Source organism: Hoplias malabaricus, chromosome 18 (genome assembly GCF_029633855.1).
Source record: "Hoplias malabaricus isolate fHopMal1 chromosome 18, fHopMal1.hap1, whole genome shotgun sequence".
NCBI classification, from domain to species: domain Eukaryota; kingdom Metazoa; phylum Chordata; class Actinopteri; order Characiformes; family Erythrinidae; genus Hoplias; species Hoplias malabaricus.
In genome coordinates this window covers 7,274,236-7,299,393 of record NC_089817.1, presented here as the reverse complement: position 1 = coordinate 7,299,393, position 25,158 = coordinate 7,274,236, and the positions used below count along the sequence as shown (strand labels likewise).

Here is a 25,158-nt window from a genome sequence, read left to right as displayed (position 1 = left end):
AACAATAATAGTTTTTGTCAAAAATCATTCCAGACTGCAACATTAATAAAGTCTGAATAGTTGAGAGTCATCCAACACCCAAATAAGGGAAAATGGACAATGAGTGAAAACGAGGTTTGCTATATATATATATATATATATACTCAAATATACTCAAAACGAGGCTACAGAAGTAGCTGTAAAAGCAGGCCGCGTAAGGACTGTGGCGAACAAAGGGTTAACGCCGCCTTAATGACATGCTGAAGGAGAGCGAGAGGGAGAGAAAACACGCGCACCCGCACGCACACAGGCGCGCGCACGGCTGGCGCGGTGATTAGCTGCACGTTCGTTGGTTCGCGCCATCGTTCGGTATTAAAGAGAAAGAAGAGAAAAAAAGGAGGACATGGACGCGCACAGCGTTCGCCACAGACAGGCTGTGAATTAGCGGATTAGAAAAGAAGAAAAGAGGGGAGACGGATAGAGCGCCTCTGCTTTGTGTTTGTGTCTCCCACCAAAGGGACAGTCCTGCTTTAGCGGCGGAGAAAGGGACCGCGGAAACCGGGGCTGGGAGAGAGCGAGTGGAGACCGGGTCTGAGGGAGAGAGGAGACCGGAGAGGGAGAGAGCGTGAGAGCGGGTCATGTTGCCCTCCGTGCTGCGTCTCTTTCTGCTGCCCCTGTGGCTCCAGCTCCAGCTGAGCGGCTTCGCGGGAGGTGGGTGGAGGTGGAGACGAAGGCGGGGAGGGAGCTCCACACGCTCGGCTCTGGGCTGTGGACGCGGACGCTGCTCCCGCTGGCGTTCATTTAAATGGCGTTGACTCTTGGTTTCTTGTTGAGAGAAGCAACGTTGTCGCTATGTATTTGTTCATAGACGTGACCTATGATACTGCGCGTGTGACCAACCGTCTGCCGCGGTTATTGCTCGTTGTTAAAGGCGTAGGAGGTTAGGCCTCTGCCTCAAGCCCTGCAATTTTATTGGTATATTTTATTAATACGTAGCCCTGAAGGGACGTACTGTGTCTATGGTCTGGATTTCTCTCAGTATTTTTGACTGATGCGTGTAAACGTCATTCAAACGTTTATTGCCAAGCTTTCGGACATTGTGCAGCCTCCAGGGCTGTTCTACTTCATTCAAAGAAAGCCTGAAGGGGTTTTTGTTGTCTTTGCATTAATCATACTTGGTCCCTTTTTTGAGTGATTCCCTTCCAAGTTTATGATTGCAGGTTTATTGTGATGATTGCGTTTATTCATATAGATGAGGAGATTGATATGTCCTTGTGCTATGCAACACTGCATGCTTCCCACAGAGCCCATCTTTATCATTATGGGGATTTCTTTTTCCAGGTTGTGATATTTCTATGTTTATATTTAGCCTAATGAAGAAGGCCATTTTCCTGCTTACGTTTTACACTTTAGAATTAATAGGCTACTGTTTACCAAAATGGTCTGATTTAATTTCAGTGGCCTGCTCTTGTTTGAAACACACTTTACAACTTCAGTGGGGCAGGCTTGAACTGCTGTAGGTGAAATAGATAAGAAAATGTTGCAGTCTGACATTGCTAACGGAATTTCAAATGTTTAATGTCTGATTATGGATGATATGGACAGGGAATGAATGAGGGAATGAAGCTCTTGCGCTCAGTTTGCCCCGTGTGGTTACAGTATAATATAATTTAGATGTGTGTATGTATTTCATATAATATATTACACACACTCCTTTTTAGATGTTGACCTGTGTTACTGGAGGCAGTGCAGTTGGCTGGCTTGATTATTTTATTTTATTTTTTTTTTCTGTCCTTGATATAAGTTATTAAAGCGTAGGCCTCTTCCAGGATCATTTGCAAGTCTGTTTTTATATTTATAGCCTAAAGGATTTTTTTTTTTTGCTTTTACATTTGTTGTTGTTGTTATAGTGTAATTCAGACTCTGGGGTGGATGGAAGGCAAGCCACTACTTAATACAAAACTGCAGGCCTTTGCATGAATGTGACGGCAGGTTATGACTTCACATGTGGGGTGGTCCCACAGGCCTAGTTCACTGCCAGGTCAGCTCATCATGTCCCTCTTTAGGGAGTGATTTACTGAGGTGAATTATTGCTAAACTCTGGACCATGGTATGATGTGGCAAAATATAAAATCATTGTGATGTCAGTCCTTTCTGAAACGTTGGGACAAATAAAGCTCCAGAAAACCCCACAAAAAATTATATTCATATTTAGTTTAATTTCTGTTTGACAATGGTTTTATTTATAAAAGTTTTTACAAAACAGTCATGAACCATATCGTATATAAATTAGGTCAGCTGTGCTGCAACTAATGTGTGTAACACTTCCCTTTCTAACCATTTTAATACAGGCAAGTACCAATGCAAGATGCTGACCACAGACAATGCAATTTCCACAGAAGATTTGCGGTAGATCAGGCGTATGAGGATCCAAATAGTGGTGACTAACTTGACAATGTTTACAGTTATAAAGTCCTGGAGTCCTGGGCGTATTATAGACTAATATCAGTACTTAAAGGCCCCATATTAAAATTAAAAACGTACTTTCTGTTAATATATAAAATTTATCAACCTCTTGTTTCAACTAACAACTGAGTATTTGATTCTCTGTTGGACTGGTACCCTGTCCAGTTTGTGCACAATGGAGGTAGGCCCCAGTAACATGGTATCCCTGATCAGGATGAAGCTGTTACAGAAAATGAAGGCAAGAAAAAATACTTTTAAATTAATAGCAAGAATAAAAATATAATCGGCTACTAAAACAATTAAAATAGTGCAATAAAAGGAAAGAGTATAAGAAAACATGATAAAAATGATTCAAACAATTTGAAATGATGCAATAAATGAAAAGGACTAAAGTGCCGTTATAGAATAATTTAAAACTCAGCTGTAAGCCTCCTCAAACGGGAATGTTTTAAGTCTTGATTTAAATGTGCCTAAGTTTGAGCTCTTCTAATATTCTCAGGAATGAGTACAGTATGTAAACAATGTTAAGGTCAAAATGTTCCAAATAGGAATCTGAGCTTCAAAAGTCAGGGCCTACATTCACTCGGCACAGAATAAAATACAGCCAATTAGAATGGGGTCTTTAACATTGGACAGCAACATCCCACTTAACTGAGGAGGTAAAGGCTGCTATATTGTAGAGTTTGGGGGTAAATTTGGGGTAAATATTTGACCTTCATGCCTCAACTACATAGTGTATGAGACAAAAACAAAACAGCTAATAATTTGAAAATGGCTTTAATTTGGAAAGAAAATAACAACATGAAATGGCATCAGCATCTTACATTTGGGTGACAGTGGCATCGACATCTTGCTTATGGGTTACAATGGCATTGACATTTGCTTTTGTGACATATTCCGTTGTGGAACACCTGCCAGTAGCCTACGTTTAACTAGCGCTTGGATGTTTAGGCACTTAGCTAAACGTAGGTGCCTTACATGCTAGTAAACATGCCACTTTTTTGGCTCCGTTACAAACATAGCATCCCATATTAGCACATAGTCCAATGTAACTGTGTTCACGGACCACTGAACTACAAGCTGTTCCCATGCTCATATCACAATAAATGCCTGTCAGCATAAAAAGCAGAGAACTGAAAGTCATTTTTTGTTGCCAGTACATACTGGCAAGATAGCGGACATGCAGAGTTGTAAATTGTGTCAATGAGATGTACCACCTAAGACAATTATGAATTAGGCTTATAACATATCACACTCAATTCTAACCATACATAATCCAGATTATATATATTTTTTTCAGTCTTATGCTGAGTTTGGACAACCTGGAAAAAGTTGTCTTATTGATTTTCTAAGTGACAACAAATAGCCTCTAGACTAAATAAACATCTGCTCATTTGAATTAATTTAACTAGCAGGAGGGGAGAAATAAGTGAAACGTGGCCTGGCATATTAAATTTTTATTCTCAATAAATAAAGTAAATTAATAGATCACTTAAGCTTTACAGAAATGTAATAACACAATGCGACTTTATTTTAAAATGACATACAAGATTTAATTGATATTAAATGATTGACATATTCAGGTGGTAAATATATTTGAATGTGAAATTGGTGAATCATTCCTTTTAAATAAATCAAGTAAAAAAACAGCATTTAAGAGCATTTATTCTGAAATGGCACAATGTCTTTATCTTCATGACTTGGGTTTTTTTCTTTTGAAGTCAGTTCACCTACACGTTCTTACCCTAATGTTTAGGTGCGTAAGATGTAGATGTGACTGCCACCCAATGCCTTTCCATGTTATTTCCGCTACTGAGATTTTTGGTACATTTTTGCCACATTCATTTGCATTTAAAGTAAACAATGTTTCTTCTTTCTGTTAAAATACTTTTTTTTTTTTTTTTTGCCGTAGGTTTTTTAAGTACGTTATCTCATCTTTCTGTCTGTCCTATTTGAAGCTTGCGTGAGAGTATTAGCTTTGATTGGCAGTGACAATGGCCTGCCCTTTGCTAGATACTGACCGATTATTCTGCCATCTACAAGGCCTGTTTGGACTGAGTAGCATGTCACATGTCGTCAGGGCTGCTGCTGAAGTGGACACAATGCAGGGACTGAATTGTTCCGAGAGTGTGGACGCAGGGTCATGAGTGCAGAATGAATGAGGACATGTGGTTTGGCCAGCTGTGGACTTCTGTAACTCTGAGTAATTTGAGCTGGAATACCACATTATGAGGAAGATGTCTGTGTCATGTGGTGGTGTCAGATTCTTGTAGCTGTATTTCTTTTAATCTGATGTATTTTCCATAACTTGTTTCAGACTTGTTTCAGTTCCAGGTCATTTGACCTTGTGGGTAGTGTTTTGTCCTAGAATTTGCCCTTGACCTCAAATGGCATACAGCTGTGACACCTATAATGGAGGTATAATGATAGGAAGAAGAGTCTTAAGTGACGCAAACGTGATCCTGTTAATATAGTTCTGTCACCAGAGCTCCACCCTCTTCCATTCAAGTTCACTGTTAAATGACATAGCAGGAGAGTTTTGTGTACACGTAATAACATGGGTTAATCCAATAAAAGCCCATGAAATACCACCATGAAAAACTTGTTTTCGAATGGTGGTTTAAGCACTTTCGGTTAACCCACTTTAGGTGCTAAAATTCTGAAATGATCCTGAAAGTGTGATGTTTGTGATAAACAGCTAATCATAAGGGGTCCAGTACCTTAATTTTCGAAGATGGTAAAGGAAATCCTACAGTGCAATATGTAGATTATTATTAACAAAAAGCATAACTCTCTCCATAAAGAACAGGAGGCATCTATCTTTTATCAGGGTTGTCCGATTGGTCAAAATTTGCTCTGATGGTTCAAGATTTATGGTCTAAAATTCTGTCAGTTTCTACATGCGCCATTCGTGACGTAGCACTGCTTTTTGTAGTTACGAATTAACAGTAAAAATCTGACTAGGCTCCTGTGACGTTTTAGAGTTCACTTTGTTGGATGTGTAAATACGCAATGTAGAACCAAATAAACAATATTTAGTAACGTGACAATTTTATTACCTTGGGGAACATCTAATTTTTAAAACTTAAGCCCCTCCTTGCAGTCAAATGATTTTAACATGTGCAGCAATTTAGCCCCCTTACAGTCAATGTCTTCTAACGGTGTCATCCTCTGTTCTTCACCGTTGGCCTTTTAGGTTCGCGAGCAGAATGTGAACCGTCTCAGTTCCAGTGTGGAAATGGCCGCTGTATCCCATCTGTTTGGCAGTGTGATGGGGATGAGGACTGCTCTGACGGCAGTGATGAGAACACATGTGGTGAGTCTATGTTTTTGAGGTTTAGACAGAGGTGCAATTGTGTGAAAATATTTGAATCAGAGAAAAACTGAATTTAAAAGCACTAGTCCACATTGAAGGCAATTCCAAACATGTTAAACCTCTTGTTTACACCTGAAACAATTTCAATTTATGTGTAGTACAACTGTATACTCTTCAGATTTTCCACATCAGTCCTTTTTGTAGGGTGTTGTAGTATGTTGTTTGAGGAGATTATATTGTTGTATTTCATTTAAAAAAAAAAATATTTCATCAAAGATTGATTGCATACAATAGTGTCATAATCAAGTAGTTTTTAATGGTAATAAAATGTGAGTGGCATTTATTCCTTTCAGTGTCCTGTGTTGTTTGTGTCCAGATGGTTTGAGCAGCAGCAAACCAACATTTCATAATTATATACTACATCATGCCTAAAAGCTTTGCTGTAGAGACCCTGAGTTTTAATGTTAGTGTGAAACTGTAAGGCTTGATCTGCAGTATCTTGAATCTCGTGCAAGTTTAAAGACTCACTGCAGTTCTTCAGGGACTCAAGGGCCGTGATGTGCACACGTTGCACAAAATCTTTGATTATAGGCCTTGCTGACAAAGTGCTGTGCAACAGTTAAGAATTATTGACCAAATTGACTGCTGCTGTGTTTAAGCTAGGCCTGCATACTACTGTATATGAGAGATCAAGAAACGATCAACATGACTACATCATCAGATCCCCTTCTGAGGGATCCAACTCCCCTTGTATCTATGGTAACTGGGTCATTGTCACGCTGGGAAAAGGAAGAGATGTAGGGAGGGGTTGGCACAGATATGAAACGGCTGTGATTTGTTAGTGTAGCTGGTACACTGAAGTCATAGTGATTCCCGCCCAGCTCTAAGCTGCATTTTTCCTCTGTGTCCACTGTGCACGTGCTTCCATTTAAAGTGCACGCTCCTGCACAGTGTGAGAGAACTGATCAAGTGTAAACTTCTTAGTCCTGTGGGGAGAATGCTAATGTACATTTATTGCTTAGGAACCCTCCTGCCACTTTTTGCTATTCCAGCCACAGTGGCCTCTTGGCCTGGAGTACACAGTTGTACGTTGAGTTGACATGAAGTGACTGAAATTTCGGCTGGGCTGGCCTTGGCCTGCAAAGAAGAGCCCTTGATTTTTGTCATCTGGACATCAAAAGGACTCTTACATGCATATAAATTCAAGCTTACCGTTCCTCTTAAATAAACGTGTTTAATTTTTAATCAGTTCTAATTTCTCTTTGCTCGTAAATGCACATGCAAGGAATCACAAAGTAGATTGTAGTAAGAGTTCCTCCATAAGGCTTTCACTTTGGTTCTTTAAGTTTAGTATAGATGTCAGTGCAGAAGATGTACTCTGGGACATCTGGGTTTCACCCTTATGAGGATCTGATGAGGAGCTTTTTTCTTTCCCCTGAATCTGTGCTTTTTAAAAAAAACAAAAAAAAAAAAAACTGACTCAAATGTAGGTTCTTGAGACTTGTTACCACCACCCCCACCCACTCAGTCCTAACAGAATTTTGCTGTTACAGTGCGGAAGACGTGTGCAGAAGTGGACTTTGTTTGCCGCAATGGCCAGTGCATTCCCAAGAGATGGCATTGTGATGGAGAACCAGATTGTGAGGATGGCTCTGATGAGAGTGCAGAAGTGTGCCGTAAGTCAAAGTACTTTTAACTGATAATTATTTGTATTTGTTCTTGATTAGACATTCATTGCATCCTGCTACAATTGGGCAATAAGTATTTTATTGTGTTTGTAACCTTACGGAAAATGCTAATTAAAAGTCATAATAGTTGTAATAATAAAGTCAGGTGAATTTTGTCTCAGTTTCTAGGGTTATGTATCTGTATTTTTAATCTGTACTTGCAGGTCACAAGATTACAAACGTATATAAAAAAACATATGAAGTCAGCAGTGGCCCATAATTCCTTTATCTCAATGTCCATTTGTAATTACTTAAGTTGCACAGTCTACCATTTATCGCACTTGATCCTTGGCATAAACAAATCACTCGGAAATAAAAACAAACTAAAGCAGACAAAATGTCTGTGCTATGTTTGAGTTGTCCCAGCTGACTGGCTCATTGTCACGGCAGCCATTTTGTTCATTTGGCAATAAATCCTGTGGTACACATCCAGTCAAGGTCAATGGGTCAGGGTATATCAGTGAGAGGTTGTTGCAAATGAAAGTACATTCCATTAGTTAATAGCTAAAATGCCTTGTGTGTAAATGGCCTAGTTATGCATCGATGATTGGGTGGGACAGAGAGAATCAGGAAAAATGTGACAGGAAAGATATGTAGAATGGTATGGGTTTTTTTTTTTTTTGTTTTTTTTTGCGTAGCTCAATCTCCCCTGAGCCACTCCTTTGCTGTCGGCACATTTTGAAGGCTGTGCTTCCAAATGCGTCATGGTGCAGATGTCCCTTCACCCAAACACAGCAGCTGTGTGGTTTATAGATATGACCGCAGTTCAGTTAGTACATCAGGTCAGGTGTCTCATGTCTCTTTCTGGAGCCCGTGGTGTCCTTTAGAGCAAGCTACAAGTGTCAATTGATTCCCACTGAGGTATGTCAACAACCATTTTTATTATGTGTAAAGAAGCGTGCTTGGATCAGGGCAGCAAGGGCACTGGACTATCATGAAGCTAAAAACAAATGTAGATGGCATAAGCTTGTTTTAATATTACTCTTTATTTAACAATTTAAACCCCCCCCCCTTAAAAAAAAAAAAAAAAAAAAACACTTGAAGGATCCATAAATGTTTCATATTCATATTTTACCCTCTGTTCACTTAAAATTTTGTATGTACGTTATTAAGAATGGCTGTGATGGATATTTCACAAAGTCTATTCTTAACCTTGGAATTAACTGGACTGAGTTTTCTTATTACTTTTGTTGTAAAAAATGTTTTTTTTCCATCTGAGTATCACAGGCAACCGTCAGCAAACTTCAGGTAGGTTAGCACTGATATGTTCACCGCGAACCTCTGTCTGTCGGGTCTATGGTATGGTCTATTTGATCTGTAGAGCACGGACACATTTCACACAACCTGACAATGTCACGGATATTTTTATATGCTGTACGTGCAGGTCCATGAGGCAAGCATCCATATCAGTTCTTGTTTGACCAGCTGTTGGAAAGTTACTCAGTAATAAATGGAAAGTGTGAGTGCGCACCTGTTTGCAAATAGGCCTCTGAATGTGTTATGGGATTTTAAAATGTTTTCTGACAAGAGTATAGGGTGCTGTCTTTGATCTTGGGCCTGAGAAGGTGAACTTGAGGCAGATTTGCTTTTTCTGTAAATATTTAAGCTTCATTGAGGATCGAGTCATGTTTTCAGTACAAGATCCTCCACCTAGATACTAAAATCGTTTTTTTAATGGTTACTTATATAGCGCCTTTCTAGTTGTTGTAGACAATGTGGCTTGTGTGCTTTATTCTTATAACTGATCACTTATTTCCTTTTTAATCCTGTCTTTCAGCCACGGTCATTACAATTTGTAGGAAAGGGAGTTTACTGATATCTCCTGCTTTCTGTGGACTTCTAGTGCAGCCCAATATTTGAAGTGCACATATGTAAACTTTACTGAATAGTTTACCTTGGTTAAATTGTTCAGAAAAACATGGCATCTTGTATTAACTTGCTGCTTTTCTACAGACACACGAACTTGTCGTATGAATGAGTTCAGCTGTGGTGTGGGCTCCACTCAGTGCATTCCTGTATTCTGGAAGTGTGACGGTGAGAAGGACTGTGACAGTGGAGAGGATGAAATGAACTGTGGTGAGTCAGAGCTTGATTTCGCATGACATTCATGATAAATGAACTGCCCATAACAGTTGTAGAGGAAACACTGCTTGCAGTGCCTAGCCCCAGGCTGACTGTTGTCTGATGCAATTTAAAGTAGAAGTTGAGTCACTCGGGGCCAATAAAACTGTTATAGATTGGTTTCAGTATACAATGGTGACTTGTCAGGAATCCTAAAGTGGAGTCTAAATAGTTGTGTGGGTTTTTTATTTATTTATTTATTTATTTTTTATTATAAAAAGGTAACATCACCTGTGCCCCTATGGAGTTCACCTGCTCCAGTGGTCGCTGTATCTCGAGGAACTTTGTGTGCAACAGTGAGGATGACTGTGGTGATGGCAGTGATGAACAAGACTGTGCTCCGTCCTCCTGTGGCCCCACGGAGTTCCAGTGTGGTAATGCCACATGTATTCCAGGGGGCTGGGTGTGTGACGACGACGTGGACTGCCAGGACCATTCAGACGAGTCACCTCACCGCTGTGGGCGAAATCCCACACCCCCAGCGAAGTGCTCATCCAGCGAGATTCAGTGTGACTCTGGAGAGTGCATCCACCGCAAGTGGCGCTGTGATGGAGATGCTGACTGTAAAGATGGCAGTGATGAGAAGAACTGCCGTGAGTAGTTGTGAAACTGGAGATTGATATTAAACTAAAGCTGCACTGTATTAAATGTCAGGGCAGATTTTAGGTCAGTGGTCCACAAAGCCAGGTTATGAATATGGTTTCCGTTCCTAGTTATGACAACACTTGATAAACTGTGCCACTACTAAATTATCATTAAACTAGTTCTGTATAGCTGTTATTCAGAAGAGATTTTTCAAGATGAGGAGGTTGCTGTATGTAATGATGCTGCTACAAATAGCAAAACTGAAGCTCAGGTTTTGCCTTCTCAGTGGCAGTTCAGTCTTTGGCTAAGAACCAAAACATTGGTTTGATTGTGGCTTGACGAGGGGATAAGGATTACATCTGTGTGGTGCATACTGTCAGAGGTCAGCTTTCCTGTGTGTTTCACCTTAGGTCATTCCTAAGTCTTTGTTTTCCATTCTCTTTCTAGCTGCTCGTTCATGCCGGCCTGATCAGTTCAAGTGTGACGATGGCAGCTGTATCCATGGCAGCAGGCAGTGCAACGGCATCAGAGACTGCGCAGACGGCACAGATGAAATCAACTGCAAAAACAGTGAGCACAATGAACAGTCATTTTCAGTACTGAAATGCTGCAACTAGTGTGACAGAATATCCCATCAAATGAGGATGCTATGAGGACACACACCTTGAATCAACAGTTCACTGACATATGTATTTCATAACTAATGAAAATGTAACTACCAATAAGTTTTCAGGTTCCTGTCACTGAAATGCAAACAGAATATTAGCAGTGGGTTGATATTTATGTAACAATTGTTTTTCTCTCCCATTGCCTTAATAAAGTGATACATCTGTATTATCAGTTCTTTTATTTCCTTCCTTCTGCCTTTGTACATTTTCATAGTGACTCAGTGTAACGGCCCTGACAAGTTCAAATGTCGGAGTGGAGAATGTATTGAAATGAGCAAAGTGTGCAACAAGGCTCGTGACTGTCCAGACTGGAGCGATGAACCAATCAAAGAATGTAGTAAGTGTTACTGGGTTTCCAGAAAGTTTGTGGGAATATTCTGGATATTTATAAGAAAATAATTTATTGATCCCGATGGGAAATTGTAGTGTCACAATACTGTACATGGTGCACTAGAGAAGACATACAGAAATGAAAATGGAGCAGAGATGTAGAAGTGGGTTACAGAAGTAAAAATAAGTGTGGTACAACTGTGCTATGAACATTAATTATAAAACTGCAGATGGAGTTCTGTACATATGACACATACAAGAGCAGCCTTGGCAGGGAATTGCACAAAAGAGTGATTAAAATGATGACACAAGTGAAATATATAATAAAAAATGACAGTATGGACTGGACATGTAATGGTATGGTGTGATTCAGCACAGTTCATATAGCAATAGGTCAATCATGACCTTGCTGTAAATCCTTATTGCTGTGGGAAGCAATCGCCTGACCTGGTGATTTTTATTTATTTATTTTTTTTTAGTGCGCTATAGTTTATAGGGCAAGCTATTTTTGTGACCCCCAACTCCCAAGGTGGCTAAAAGAACAGTCTGAAATCTCTATTGTTGGTCTATAGCAGCTGTGAATTTTGTGCCTGTATAGCCCCTTACACACACACACATGGTAACGCTGAAATTTTCCAGAACGCAAGGTTTGCTCTGCCCATTTTTCTAAAGCCTCCCTTTTACAGATTGTTTGAAGCAGGGTTGTTCAGTTCCAGCCCTGGAAAGCTAGTGTCTAGCAGTGTAGCCTTTTCCCTGTTTTAAGCAAAATGCATAAAGCTCCTGTTGTAATTCCTGGGTTCAGCAGGCACGTTTTGGGCAGAGAAATGGGCAAAAATCTCTTCCAGGGCCTATTTAATTCATCTGTCATCCTGATATTTGTGGCCACAAGTGAATTGTTAGAAACACATATTGACTTGCTATATGACTTTTTAAAATGGAGCAGTTCAAGGACATACCACCATTCCTCCAGGCAGCCTGATAAGTCAGTCGCTCTCTCGCGCTCACTCGCTCGCTCACATACTCATCACCTACAGCACCTCTAGAATATTGATCAGTGTATTTCCTCTTAACAGGTGCTTGTATTGATATTCTACTTGCATAAGACAACTGTGTGCTTTTCATTTCAGATCTGAACGAGTGCCTGCTCAACAATGGTGGCTGCTCGCACATCTGTCGTGACATGGTGATTGGCTACGAGTGTGACTGCACCCCAGGGCTCCAGCTCATCGATCGCAAGACCTGTGGAGGTGTGTGAGAGAGCACTGAAGTTATTAAGAGTAATGATTTAAAAATATTTTTAGCTCTTTCATTGAAGCTGGGTTTTTTAGTTTATCAAAGTAACGGTGCAGACCCCCCCCCCCCCTTTTTTTTTTTTTTAAAGCGTTTGCATCAATGAATCTAGTTTTTCATACATGAAATAACATTCAAGAATTCTTTTGAAACCCAGCTGTGCAGCTGCTTGGTCCCATAAATGTTTTTAAATCTCTTGTGATTATATTTCCTGCAGATATCAACGAGTGTTTAAATCCTGGCATCTGCAGTCAGATATGTATCAACCTGAAAGGAGGCTACAAGTGTGAATGTCGCGGTGGCTATCAGATGGACTCCTCCACTGGAGTGTGTAAGGCAGTAGGTAGGTGTGACTAGTAAAGTTGAGTCAAGGTTGCTGTGAGTAATGTGGGAGAGGCATGGCTGGCCTGAAGGCTTTTGGCTTTAAGCCAGTATACCAGCAATGTTTATCTATTTGTTGTAGTCTGCTGTCAGAATGGTGTATGGCAGGGTTGTTCTAGGAGGATGGATTCCAGCACAGTTTTTGTTCCTCCCCTAAACCTAGTGAATAATTACTTATTGCAGTCAGCTTCATCTGAGCAAGGAATTTAGAGTGGACTATGAGGTAAAGCAGAAAATGCAACATCTGAGGCAAAATTTTAGTCCTGAAATGAGAAGTTTGTAATAAATAAAGCTAGGATTCGTGTTGCTGAAAAACTAATTCTGTGTTTTGACAATATTCTCTAATCTTTGCACAGTTCTATGTATCCCAATCTCATAATGATTATGAAAGCATGTTGCCCCTCGTTTTCTGTACTGCAGGAAAAGAGCCGTGTCTGATCTTCACTAATCGGCGGGACATCAGGAAGCTGGGCCTGGAGCGGCGTGAGTACACACAGATAGTGGAACAGCTACGAAACACAGTGGCCCTTGATGCAGACTTCACCCAACAGAGGATCTTCTGGGCAGACTTGGGACAGAAAGCAATCTTTAGGTAGCATGATACTCTAAACTCTTTTATGATATCCTGATATCAAAAATGTATTTATTTATTCCCCTGTCTGAGGAGACAGAATGGACGAAACATTAAGTTTTAGTGTTGTTTGTGGTTCTGATAATGTTCAGAAAAGTCAGTGATGGGATTTATCACGGGAAGGATATTGCCCAGCTCTAGTATCAAAATATTGCTAAATGAAATTTATGTACTGATTTTGTGTTTGAGCTTTTTCATTTGGTACCTACAGCACACTCCTGGAAAAGCGTGAAGATGTTGGTAGCTACACCAAAGTGATTGATAATGTCCAGATGCCTGTGGGGATAGCTGTAGACTGGATCTACAAGAACATCTACTGGTCAGACCTGGGGAGTAAGACAATAGCAGTTGCTAATTTCAATGGCACAAAGCAGAAAGCACTATTTAGAGGTGACCTGAAAGAGCCAGCTTCCATTGCAGTGGACCCCCTCTCCGGGTATTTAGATATTCTTCTGTTTTAAAAAAATAATAAGTAAATAGAAATCTGTTATTTAATTTAATGTGAAGTTTTACTGAGGGTTTTTATTTTTATTTTTTAATGCTTCTATAGCTTTCTTTATTGGTCTGATTGGGGAGAGCCAGCTAAGATTGAGAAGTCTGGGATGAATGGGGTGGACAGGCAGGTCCTAGTCGAAACAGATATTCAGTGGCCCAATGGTATCACCCTTGGTAAGTAGTCATTACTGATAGCAGCCCCTTGGCATTCATGGTGTGTTGGCTCAGAAATAATGTTTCATGCTTTCTTTAACAGATCTAATCAAAAGCAGACTCTACTGGGTGGACTCCAAGCTGCACACTCTCTGCAGTGTTGATCTCAATGGAGATAATCGGCGAAAAGTGCTGCAGTCTCAGGATTACCTGGCCCACCCTTTTGCCCTAACTGTGTTTGAGGTAAATCAATAGGCTCCTATAGATTTCATCATGTTCTGCTATACAGTTTAGGCAGAAGTGTTGAGACAGAAAATTAGGGGCTGGATCAAACAAAGCTTGGTTAGTTGGCTCAGCAAAAACGGTTTGCTAAACTAGTTGGTCTGAATGACTCCCATCTGAATTATTATAATTCCAGTCTGTGTTTGAGAAAAGGAGACTTGCCCAAAAGAGCCTTGGTTCAGTGACACTTTAATAGAAAATTGACAATGCTCTGTAGTTCACGCCGGGTTTGGGCCCTATCAAATGAACTGCTTGTGTAGATGAAGGTTTAAGAATTAACCCGATTTCTAGTTAGAGATAAAGAATTTGTCCACATCCACTTTCTGTTCATTTTTGACAGGATCGCGTGTTCTGGACAGATGGTGAAAGTGAGGCCATCTATGGGGCAAACAAGTTCACAGGATCAGATGTGACTATGCTGGCCAACAACCTGAATGAACCACAAGACATTATAGTCTATCATGAGCTCATCCAGCTGTCTGGTGAATCTTTTAGCACTTTTAACTACTGTGTTTTTAAATGCGTATATGTTATGATTTTAAAAGGTGTCATGTCTTAAGTTTGACTAGGGTTGTTAACTTGATTAGGTTTACATGAAACCTGTGAATCTATTAAATTGTCTAGATAGACTATTGAGAAAGCTCGCAGTATATTCGTTTTTGAAATTATTATTTTTAAAAGGGTAATTTGCATATTCTAGCTTTCCACTATTTCAGTGCAGGCCATTATCACAGTAATTTAACAAGTCATGCATTGTGCAACTCCACCAGGCTGATTAGGGCGACGGTGACTGAAGTCTTTTTGTTCATTCTTTTGTAGGGACTAACTGGTGCAATGAGAAGGTCCACAATGGAGGCTGCTCATACATGTGCCTACCAGCACCTCAGATCAACAAACACTCCCCCAAGTATACGTGTGTGTGTCCAGAAGGTCAGAAGCTGGCCTCAGACAGCCTGCGCTGCATATCAGGCAAGTAACTGGCACTTTGACATAGGGTTGAAACCTGTTCTCATTCGTCTGCCGTGTTTTTAAAATCAACCAATTGGAAAACATTATTACGCTTAAAGATATTTGAATATTTTGCATGCAGGCTGTTTATACAGAATGTAAAATTCTAACAAATAATTTAAATGTTAAAAACAGATTTTGATGTATGAAATTAAATACATTTCCTTTTATATTAAATCTTTAATACTTCTTACTATATATATATGGTGCTTATATGGATTGAAAAATGATGTATAATTGACAGGCTCTGTTACCTGCCTTAAACTACTACGTTTTTATTTTTCCGTTCTATAGAATAGCAGTCTTCCTTTTAATAATCACATTTTTGTGAAACAAATTCCGCACTTGTGCAGCCCGACGGTTCTGCTCTGTTGCTGTTGTCCCCTTCTGACGACAGCCTCACCCCACCACCCACTCCTTTTTTTATTCAGAGTAAAAGGCTGTCTTGTTCTCAATACTCTTTTTCACAAAAACCGCTTTCATGTTGAGTAATATACAGATGCCATTGGCAGTGAAAAGATAAAGCATGAGCACAATTAGAAAGGACGTTCTGAATTCAAAGTAAAGGCATCACTCTGTGAATACTTTATGGCCCTTAATCCTAAAGAAAAATAACAGGGCTTTTACTATGCAGCACATTGGTTGCAATGGTGAGCAGCAGGAGAGCACACTAATTGCCTCCGTAAACAATGCAGGAGCAGTAAAGTGTTCCCTCAGACATGGATGCTTTCTGTAGATGAAGATAAAGAACACAAAAATCCAGAGTCTGAATAGGCTGTGGCTTCCATAGCCAAGCTTGCTGATTAAAACTTCAATCAGATCAACAAACTCAAATTTGTTACAACCAACCTACCCTCTTTCACACCCCCACCAGTATTAATGAATAACTACTACCATAGACACATTATAGACCGGTCCAGGCAGTAGGTTGGAGAATTAAGCTTAAGCAAATCAGGTTAAGCCTACAAGTGTTCAGATGCTTAACTGTGAACAACAGGAATTGGGTAAGTTCATCAAGCTTGAGTGAATAAGCCAAGGTAAAGCAATGCAGTATTTATCTATTTATTTATTTACAATATTCACCTAAAGTGTGGGTTGAGTTTTTTATTTATTTTTTTTTCTCTCTTCTAAATGGTGTGTGTGTGTGTGTCTTTTTGGGGGATGGATGTTGTCCCAGCCATATGCCACATGAGTCTTTCTGACTACAGCCACTTCCACGCTTCTTCAGGGACTAGTAAAGTGCGACTACAGCACATTCAGTATTTTAACTATTTAGTGCCAGATCATTCAAACCACAGGTACTTAGTTATGGCAGAACATCTTTATTTCCTCACACTGCTTACTGTCTGAACAAATGCTTCAGCTGTTTTGCATTTTAATTTTATCACCCTCTGACATACGGGTGCCTTTTTAATTCAGTTTGTAGCAGTGCAGGTAATTTTGGCCATGGTGTTATCACTGTGCTCTCTTGTAACAGTGGCTTCTACAGATACTCCACAAGATGAAGGCCGGGTGCTCATACACACAACACATCCTCAAGGTAATGCAGTCTCCCTCCACAAACCTCCAGGCTGCATGTGCATGGTAACCATGCCTCATAGATGCCTTCATAGTCTTTAGTCAAGTCATTTAGCACATGCTTGGCAATTTCAAGACATTTGTCAGTCAAACTGGCACTAAATATCCATCCCTGTTTACTGCCTTGCAATGACATTGAAACTTCAGGGACTTATTGTGTTGGCAAGAAAGTTATAATGTTGCCTGGTCTTGGTATAAAATTTCCCCTTAGTACCCCCTGTATAATGTCCTGATTAACGAAAAGCCAGTTGCTGCACTGGTCACTTTGCAAAAAATAGACCTGTTTATATATCTAGAGCACAGGACTATAACCAAGTTCATCAGGTGCAATGCTCCTTTGGCTACTAGGGTTTTAATAGCATGCATTTTCATACTGAAGTCCTTTAATGAGACCCGTTTTACTCAAATACAAAATATAATCATTTGTTTTAATGTTAGATAATTAAAAATAATAAATCACCCATGCTTGGCATTGAACAGTGACCTTAAGCTCATTGGATGCCACACCTAAACCTTTAACTTCAAATTTATTTTTAAATCTATATCCAATGGGTGCACATTTTAAATTAATGTTAATTCGTTTATTACAATAGATGCCTACTACATTCGTTTGGAAATGGTGAACAGGATGTATGAAAATGTCTAGGTTTGATAGTTGGCATTGGTTGCCGTGGATGTTTTTATTCTTTTATATATTTTAAATCCTGAATTGTCGTTGCACCCCTGCACTGTAAAAATGAAAGTATCTAAACGTGTATTAGAAAAATTTAGTGATGTCTTAAATTATTATTTTTCAGTTAGAACTTCTCCAAAACCTAAGGTTGCTCCCCAGACAAAGCCCTTTGGTAAGCTCAACCATGCACTCCTAATTAATACCCTTAACTCCACACATGAAGACCCCCTGTGCTGCTTTGGATATTTCAGCTTCAGAGAATACCTGCGCTCAAATTAACTGACTGAAAGGCTGCAAAACTAATGGTTTAGTTAGCAAAATACTGGCTGGCTGTCAGACTCTCGTGTGTTGCTTTAAATTTATTTAATTTTTTTATATTTTAATTTTTTTTTTTTTTTAAATGCATGATTGCCATCTCATTCTGTTTTTCTGCATTTCATCATTTTATTTTTTGTTTTTGCATAATCACCATTTAGTGCCTATTCTGTTTTCCTTTCCTTATGCCTACCTGGATATTATTGCGTTGAATGTGTTCCAGTGGGCTGCTATTTTAATTTGTGTATTTAAAATGTTTTCCCCCTGCCCCCTTTTCACTTTAGAAGGAAATATCAGTACTTCCATACACGAGGTGAAATCAGCCAAAGGATCAGCAGCTGCCTGGGCAATTTTACCTGTGTGTGAGTACACAAACAACTACACCACTACACTACCACTACAACTTAGTGTTTGAGGATATTAATGATGTTCTTTGGTGTTAGGTTTTGAGTCTATGGCACTAAAATATCTGATTATACACAGGTTATTGCATTAAAGAGAACTCTTTTTCATTTTGATTCTGATGTTACACTTTCTTAATTTTGGCCTAAGAACAGATGAAGCTTTACTAACCGTGCACACAGTGGACACATTCCACAGGAGATGACAATGAAAATTATAGTCAAAATCTTTGTCAAAAATGCCCACCATGGTCATTAGCTTAAAAAAAAAAACTTTTTTGTGTATTGTAGTAGTTTTTTAGGGATTCCTGATGAAATTAAGAGGTTGAGTTGAATGTTCTCTGCTCCTTTAGTGCTGCTGGCCATGGCTGCTACAGGAGGATATTTAATGTGGCGGAACTGGCAGCTGAAGAACAAAAAGAGCATGAACTTTGACAATCCAGTGTACCTGAAAACTACAGAGGAGGATCTGAACATTGACATCAGCAGACACTCAGCCTCTGTTGGTCACACATACCCTGCTGTGAGTCTTCATTAAATGTGGTATTACTTTACAATAAGGGTACTTTAATGAACTGTATTTAAACAGTAATAATCATTACAAAAATATAAAGTCACAAATGTTAAGTAAACTAAGTAATGTTAGTTTTTTAAATCCCAAAATGCTAGTTGTTTCTGTTTCTTTATGATTGTGATTTTTACCTAATCATTTTATTAGTAATGGGCATATTACTGTAAGTGTTGTTAACAAATGTATTTTATTGCAAAAGTTACCATGTGAATGTTTGATAATTTTTGTATTCATTTATTTATAACACTGTCAGGACCTCCTAAGTCCCATAGTTGTGTGTTATCTCATGACACATTGGTGGGAGCATCTTGTCTGAACCAATTTTTAAAACCAAGACTAACCTAGAAGTAATATGCTTGTGGCTAAAGAATGTTCTTCTAATCATAGTGAGAAATTGTGTAGATCTATGGATACATTTTAATGGTTTTGTTTTTATTTCTTTACAGATCTCAATTGTTAACACAGAAGACGACTTGTCATAACCCAGCCTTTACACTGCTCCCGTTTATGAACTGTCCTCCTGGGACATTTTTGCCAACTGCTGCTGTCTCAGCAGACTGACAGATGCCTTTTTGCCACTGTATTTTTCGGGGGTGGTGTGCATCCTTCTGTGTGGAACGCAAAACTGAATAACTTCCAATGCCCAAAACATTTTGCAATGAAGGAAATGGCCTTTATCTGATTATACCCCTTTCTTGGCCCAAAAATGATTCAGCAACGCAACACCTCTTGCCACTAAGGCTTGAAAGACTTTCAACAGAATCCAGACATCGTCAGTCCTTTTGACCACTATGTGCGAGTGTGACTATTTAAAAGAAATGCATATTTTTAGTCATGTCTTTAGGATGCAAGTACATTTTTTGTTTTTCTTCAAGAGCATTTTCCTCCAGAAGCAGTCTCTAAAACGTCTGTCCTGGGAAGGGAAATTTAAGCTCTGTAGGAAAAGTGCTGTTAAAACCTTTGTAAAACACTGTACATAACCCTAACTTTAAACATTTAATCAGGATTCTTCAAGCACTTTGATCACGTTCCTGTGTAAATAAGATTGTATACATTTGACTGAATCAATTTTGCTATGGTGGGTCATAGTACCAGGGTAGAAAATGTATTGAGGAAAAAAACAAAAAAAAGAAAAAAAGTTTGTTAAACTATTTTGTATGTTTGTGTGCTGTTTGTGACATTTTTATAGCATTGTACAGGGGGACTAAATGCTCTGTATTGTGAAGAACATTTGCAAAGACTTAAAATAAAATGCTCAGTTCAGTCGGATCACATTTGAATGTACCTCATTACATGGTAACCCACGTGTTACGCAGATTCTCCAAAATGTTGAATTTAAAAAAATTACCACTGAAAACTAGCAAATAATAAATGCAGCAAGGGAGTTGAAAGGCTTCAGTCTTTCCGGTGCACGTAACTCTTCACTGAGGGAACAGACATGAGGGTGAAGATGATGAGATTGAGTGAAGTTAATTGTGGATTGCAGATTAGAATAATTGAATTTGCATTTGAGAGCACAGGTGTGGTAGTTTGGAGCAGGTTATCCTGGCTTGTTTACTTTGACAGGGATTAAAGGGAAAGGTGTGTTTATATTGATGCAACCTAAAAAGCAACAAGTACGTGCAGATCTTGGCTCACACGTTGGAAGATGTAAAAAGTTTCTAATTTTGCATATTTTGTACCATTTTTAAGGAGTTGGTCAAATTTATCTTGAAAGATACCCGTGACCAGTTCAGTCCCTTTCAGATGCCCATGCTGCTGATTCTGTTCTGGTGTTCAGTAAAAAGACCATTAGTGATTAGTTCTTTTAAAAAGGCATGGACAATAATTCCTGGATCTGAGACAAAAACTTTATCCTCTTTTTTTTTAAATAAGGTAAAAGAACTCCAAATGGATTTACAGGCTAGTCAGAAATTTGACACTTACTGAAGTATAAAGGCTGCATAAGGACACCATTCTCATGTCATTCTACCCCAAAAAACCTGTTCTCCGGTTTATAGTTGGTTGAGTTACAAGGTCCTTCTGGATATAATTCCTACTAAAATCTACTGCACCTGTTGAATGGACTAAAAGCATACAGCAGATGGTCAGCTGTCTATTGCTGTTTTTTTCTGTTCCTCAACCATGAAATATAAATTGCAATCCAGAAATTCATTTGATGAAAAGGATTTAATACAATGTATAATTTGGATATAGGAAAGCCCCTCCCATTAGAGTTTCTGCATTGCATATAAGATAATACCCAAAGTCTGCTGTGGAAGAGATTTGTGATTGTAAGGCAAATGAAAGGCACTAGGGTGGGGAGAGGGAGTCTGCAAGAGAGGATAATAGTATTTAAACCGTTAAGCACACAGATCCACTTGGTCAGCAACATTAGACGCTCAGTGCTGCTCCCGCTGCTGTGCTATGATTCAACTGCTAGAGAAGTGTTGAAGCAATGCATTACTTTCTCACCCTCGGTGACGGTTGAGTCTACTTGGTAGAGAGGACGCCACCAGAATGTTCAAGTTTAAGGGAAGGAGGCGAAGCCTCTTCCCCAACTACAAACTTGGGGGAACAAACCTTTGTGCCAGTGATCCTGTGGAGGAAGACGAGCTTCCGTTTGCACAGCAGAACTGGCTGAAGCCATGGAATTCAATGCAGGAACTGAGCCGGGACATCTATGATATCTATGAAGAGTATGAGGAGGAAGAAGATGACAGATTGATGTGCACACCTCTAAAGCTTTCATCTCCAATTAAGAACTACATGCTGAACATCAACGTAGGGGGTAAAGTTTACCAGATCTCTTACAGAGTGGCAGCCAAATATCCCAAGACGAGAATTGGACGTCTTGCAACATACACAGACCACAACAGAAAGCTTGACCTCTGTGATGACTACGTTGTCCAGAACAATGAGTTCTTCTTTGACCGGGACCCAGACATTTTCCACAATATCTTCAATTTCTACCGGACTGGGGTTCTTTGGATAAAAGATGAGTTATGTCCACGTAACTTTTTGGAGGAGATCAACTACTGGGGTGTCCGGATCAAGAACACGCACCGATGTTGCCGTATCTCATTCGAGGAGCGGCAGGATGAGCTGAATGAACAACTGAAGGTGCAACGGGAGTTGCAGGCTGAGATTGAGGTGGAGGAAAACGAGGAGCTGTTCAGAGGAATGGCTTTTGGACACACCCGACGCAACATCTGGAATCTCATGGAGAAACCTTTCTCCTCGATTACAGCCAAGCTCATGGCTGTGGCTTCCAGTTTCTTTGTGCTGGTCTCGCTGGTGGCCATGACCCTTAACACGGTAGAGGAGATGCAATACAAAACAGCAGCTGGCCAGCTCAGTGGAAAGACCTATGCGGAGCATGTGGAGACCTTCTGCATTGCATTCTTTACTATGGAATACCTGCTTCGACTGCTGTCCACACCGGACCTCAAGAGCTTTGGGAGGAGTGTCTTGAATGGAGTCGACCTGATAGCCATCCTCCCGTTCTACCTGCAGATTATCCTGGAGTGCTTTGAGGATGAGGATTATCAGAGGCATCACCATGACATTGAGACAGTGGGCAGGGTTGGTAAAGTGGGACAGGTGCTGCGTATTATGCGTCTCATGAGGATCTTCCGCATCCTAAAGCTGGCCCGGCATTCCACTGGACTAAGGGCCTTCGGATTCACACTTCGCCAGTGTTACCAGCAAGTGGGATGCCTTTTCCTCTTCATTGCAATGGGCATTTTCACGTTTTCTGCTATGGTTTACACAGTGGAGCATGATGTCCACCAAACTAATTTCACCAGCATACCTCATTCATGGTGGTGGGCTGCCGTGAGTACCCTTTTAATTCCTAATTTCAAGTTATTCACTGAGACATTCACAATGCCTTAAACCATTAAAGTAATTGAAGATAGTGTCTAAAAAGGACATGAATATGCTTTTCTGCTTTTGTTATTCTAGCCTGTTGCCAAGATACAAATGTCTTGGCTGGTCTGAAATTTCCAGTAATGCTTAGGCTTGGTGTACTGTAAGTACTATATTAAGGAAAGCTGAACCACTGGTGCATTGTTGTTATGTAAAAAAGGCTTCCCTGGCATCAGCGGCACTGAAATTTACAGTGCAGACTCAGCCAATTTGGAACTGTAACGTACAGCTAATCCCCACCCACTTCGTGCCTTTATACTGTAATGCTTTTAAACATGGCGTCTTGACACTGATTACGACAGAGTGCAAATATAGCTTTTGCCCTCTATACACCAAGTTCCTTTTTAACATAATCCCCCAGATTTTATAGGTGAACGTAATGTAAGTGATGTTTCCCAACAAAGAGAGTGTCCTCTTCCCCAAAATTGCAAATGTTTCCTTTAATTGTAAATGATCAAGCTCAGTTGTACATTTGTTTCCTCCACAGGTGAGTATATCCACGGTGGGTTATGGTGACATGTTCCCTGAGACTCACCTGGGTAGGATTTTTGCATTTGCCTGCATCTCATTTGGAATCATTCTGAATGGCATGCCCATCTCCATTCTATACAACAAGTTCTCAGATTATTATTCCAAGCTTAAATCCCATGAGTACACTTCCAATGTGAAGGCTCGTGGCAAAGTGAGATTTGCCAAAAGAGCTGCCAAGAAGTTTGCGGAGTGCTGTGAAAAACCATACACCACTGTTCCAGAGCCTCTCCACTGTGAATAATTGGGACCCTTATACACGTAATGGAGGTCACTGTCCCCTAAGCAGTGAATAAAATATTGGAAACAGACTTGAATGTATTATAACTCAAAGCCACAGGATCTTGAACTGATCTGCATTTCTGTTCAATCACTGGGAGGCATTTCATGTTACAAATTACATGTTTGTTTGCTTTTTTTCTTCAGTACTTAACATAGATTTATTTCTACGGTGTGCTTTTAATAGACATGTTGCAATGGTGTCCACTAAAACACTTACTAGACAGAGAATTGACTTTAAAATAAATCAATAAATGTAAAAAAAAAAGAAAATAAAATTATATAAAATATAATTGACATATTGTAATGGTACTGTTTCCAAATTGCCCACTATGTAAACTGTTAATAAGCTCAAATAAAAAGTGTTATTAAAACACAACACTAGAATACAGAGACCTGGGTTAGAAAACATGAATAGATTGAAACAGACTTCAAGGTCTAACATCTGCTCACGATAGTTGAGTAAATTTTTCCTGTCCCGGTTTGAACATCTGTGTAACATTCAGGCCGCAAAAGCCGATTTATAGTTCATATAAACAGCTTTCTCAAGCAACAAGGTTTCTCTGCTGGACAGATTTGATAGGCCCTGGGAGCACTGCTACTGACATGTATTTTTTTTTTTTTTTTTTTGTTAATCTATTTTTTAAATTTCTGTAAATTCTAATTCTAATTTTTTAAAATATTTAAAGGTAATTGATTAACATTGATGATTCTTGGTGGGCTCTGGACCCACCGAGACCCCGAGCTGGATAAACGAGCTGCAGACAGTGAATGAATGTCATGTGTAATGAATGATTAAAACCCAGAAATCTGTTAGGGTGGCTTCAACCAAATAAAAAAAGAAAAAATTATACAAGATTGTGAGGTGTGTATTGCATTGTATTGCTTTTCGTAAAATGTAATTTCTAAACACTAGCCTTTGTCCATGAGAAAAATTAAATTCCCAGCATAGGCATGGAGTCTCCAACAAGCATCCTGTGGCAAATTTTCTAATGCTTCAGCGGCCTACATTTTCAACAGGAAAAAACTGCAAGTCTCTCTGTCTGCCAAATGCTATAAGAGATAACATGCATTGGAGTCTTGTGTTAATATGTCGAGTTTCCATTTTGAGTCACCACAGTTCGGTATTTTGTAGTTATGTTCTAATTTATACCTAAAATAAGAGGTATTTTTTCTATTCTCTTGATTTTGATGTAAAAAAATGGTGATATTTTGAGAAGGAAGGTCAGTCTTTGGGCTTAGCACCACTTAATGGACCTCAATGAATATTTCACATTATTTTAGTTACTGACATATATAAATATGAATTAAAATGAAAATAGCAGCTTAATTTGTTTGACACTTTCATAGAGCTGGTGCTTAGCCTGTAACTAGGTTGATTTTCTTGAACACAATGAATTATATTAATTATTAAACTGAGTATTGATTTGACCATGTTGAATGTTGGATACCTGTAAATATTGAACAATATG

At 39.4% G+C, this 25,158-nt stretch overlaps 2 protein-coding genes across 3 annotated transcripts; both read left to right on the top strand.

Moving 5' to 3' along the window:
• The first annotated feature begins 293 nt into the window (after window positions 1–293).
• Window positions 294–20,234, top strand: vldlr (very low density lipoprotein receptor). Of its 2 annotated transcripts, XM_066651756.1 has the most exons (20): window positions 294–690; window positions 5,642–5,761; window positions 7,315–7,437; window positions 9,442–9,564; window positions 9,831–10,202; window positions 10,642–10,764; window positions 11,077–11,199; window positions 12,320–12,439; window positions 12,700–12,825; window positions 13,284–13,455; window positions 13,706–13,930; window positions 14,045–14,163; window positions 14,246–14,385; window positions 14,765–14,906; window positions 15,244–15,393; window positions 16,910–16,972; window positions 17,808–17,855; window positions 18,283–18,360; window positions 18,753–18,922; window positions 19,417–20,234. In XM_066651756.1, exons 1-20 carry the CDS (start codon window positions 618–620, stop codon window positions 19,450–19,452), a joined length of 2,646 nt encoding a protein of 881 aa, XP_066507853.1. In that variant the 5' UTR covers window positions 294–617; the 3' UTR covers window positions 19,453–20,234. The 2 variants fall into 2 exon arrangements, with proteins under 2 accessions (XP_066507853.1, XP_066507852.1); XM_066651755.1 differs by lacking the exons at window positions 16,910–16,972; window positions 17,808–17,855 and having other exon boundaries at window positions 297–690.
• A 1,235-nt stretch (window positions 20,235–21,469) lies between these two features.
• kcnv2a (potassium channel, subfamily V, member 2a) lies at window positions 21,470–23,651 on the top strand. Its single transcript, XM_066650142.1, has 2 exons — window positions 21,470–22,786; window positions 23,367–23,651. Exons 1-2 carry the CDS (start codon window positions 21,470–21,472, stop codon window positions 23,649–23,651), a joined length of 1,602 nt encoding a protein of 533 aa, XP_066506239.1.
• Window positions 23,652–25,158: the final 1,507 nt, after the last annotated feature.

What these genes read in the sequence shown, in the direction of transcription:
- kcnv2a (XM_066650142.1), top strand. Translation starts at nt 21,470, where the DNA reads ATGTTCAAGTTTAAGGGAAGGAGGCGAAGCCTCTTCCCCAACTACAAA. An exon ending in ATTCATGGTGGTGGGCTGCC is followed by an intron (nt 22,787 to 23,366) that starts GTGAGTACCCTT and finishes TTTCCTCCACAG; the next exon opens with GTGAGTATATCCACGGTGGG.
- vldlr (XM_066651756.1), top strand. Translation starts at nt 618, where the DNA reads ATGTTGCCCTCCGTGCTGCGTCTCTTTCTGCTGCCCCTGTGGCTCCAG. An exon ending in GCAGTGGACCCCCTCTCCGG is followed by an intron (nt 13,931 to 14,044) that starts GTATTTAGATAT and finishes ATGCTTCTATAG; the next exon opens with CTTTCTTTATTGGTCTGATT. An exon ending in CTGGGCAATTTTACCTGTGT is followed by an intron (nt 18,361 to 18,752) that starts GTGAGTACACAA and finishes CTGCTCCTTTAG; the next exon opens with TGCTGCTGGCCATGGCTGCT.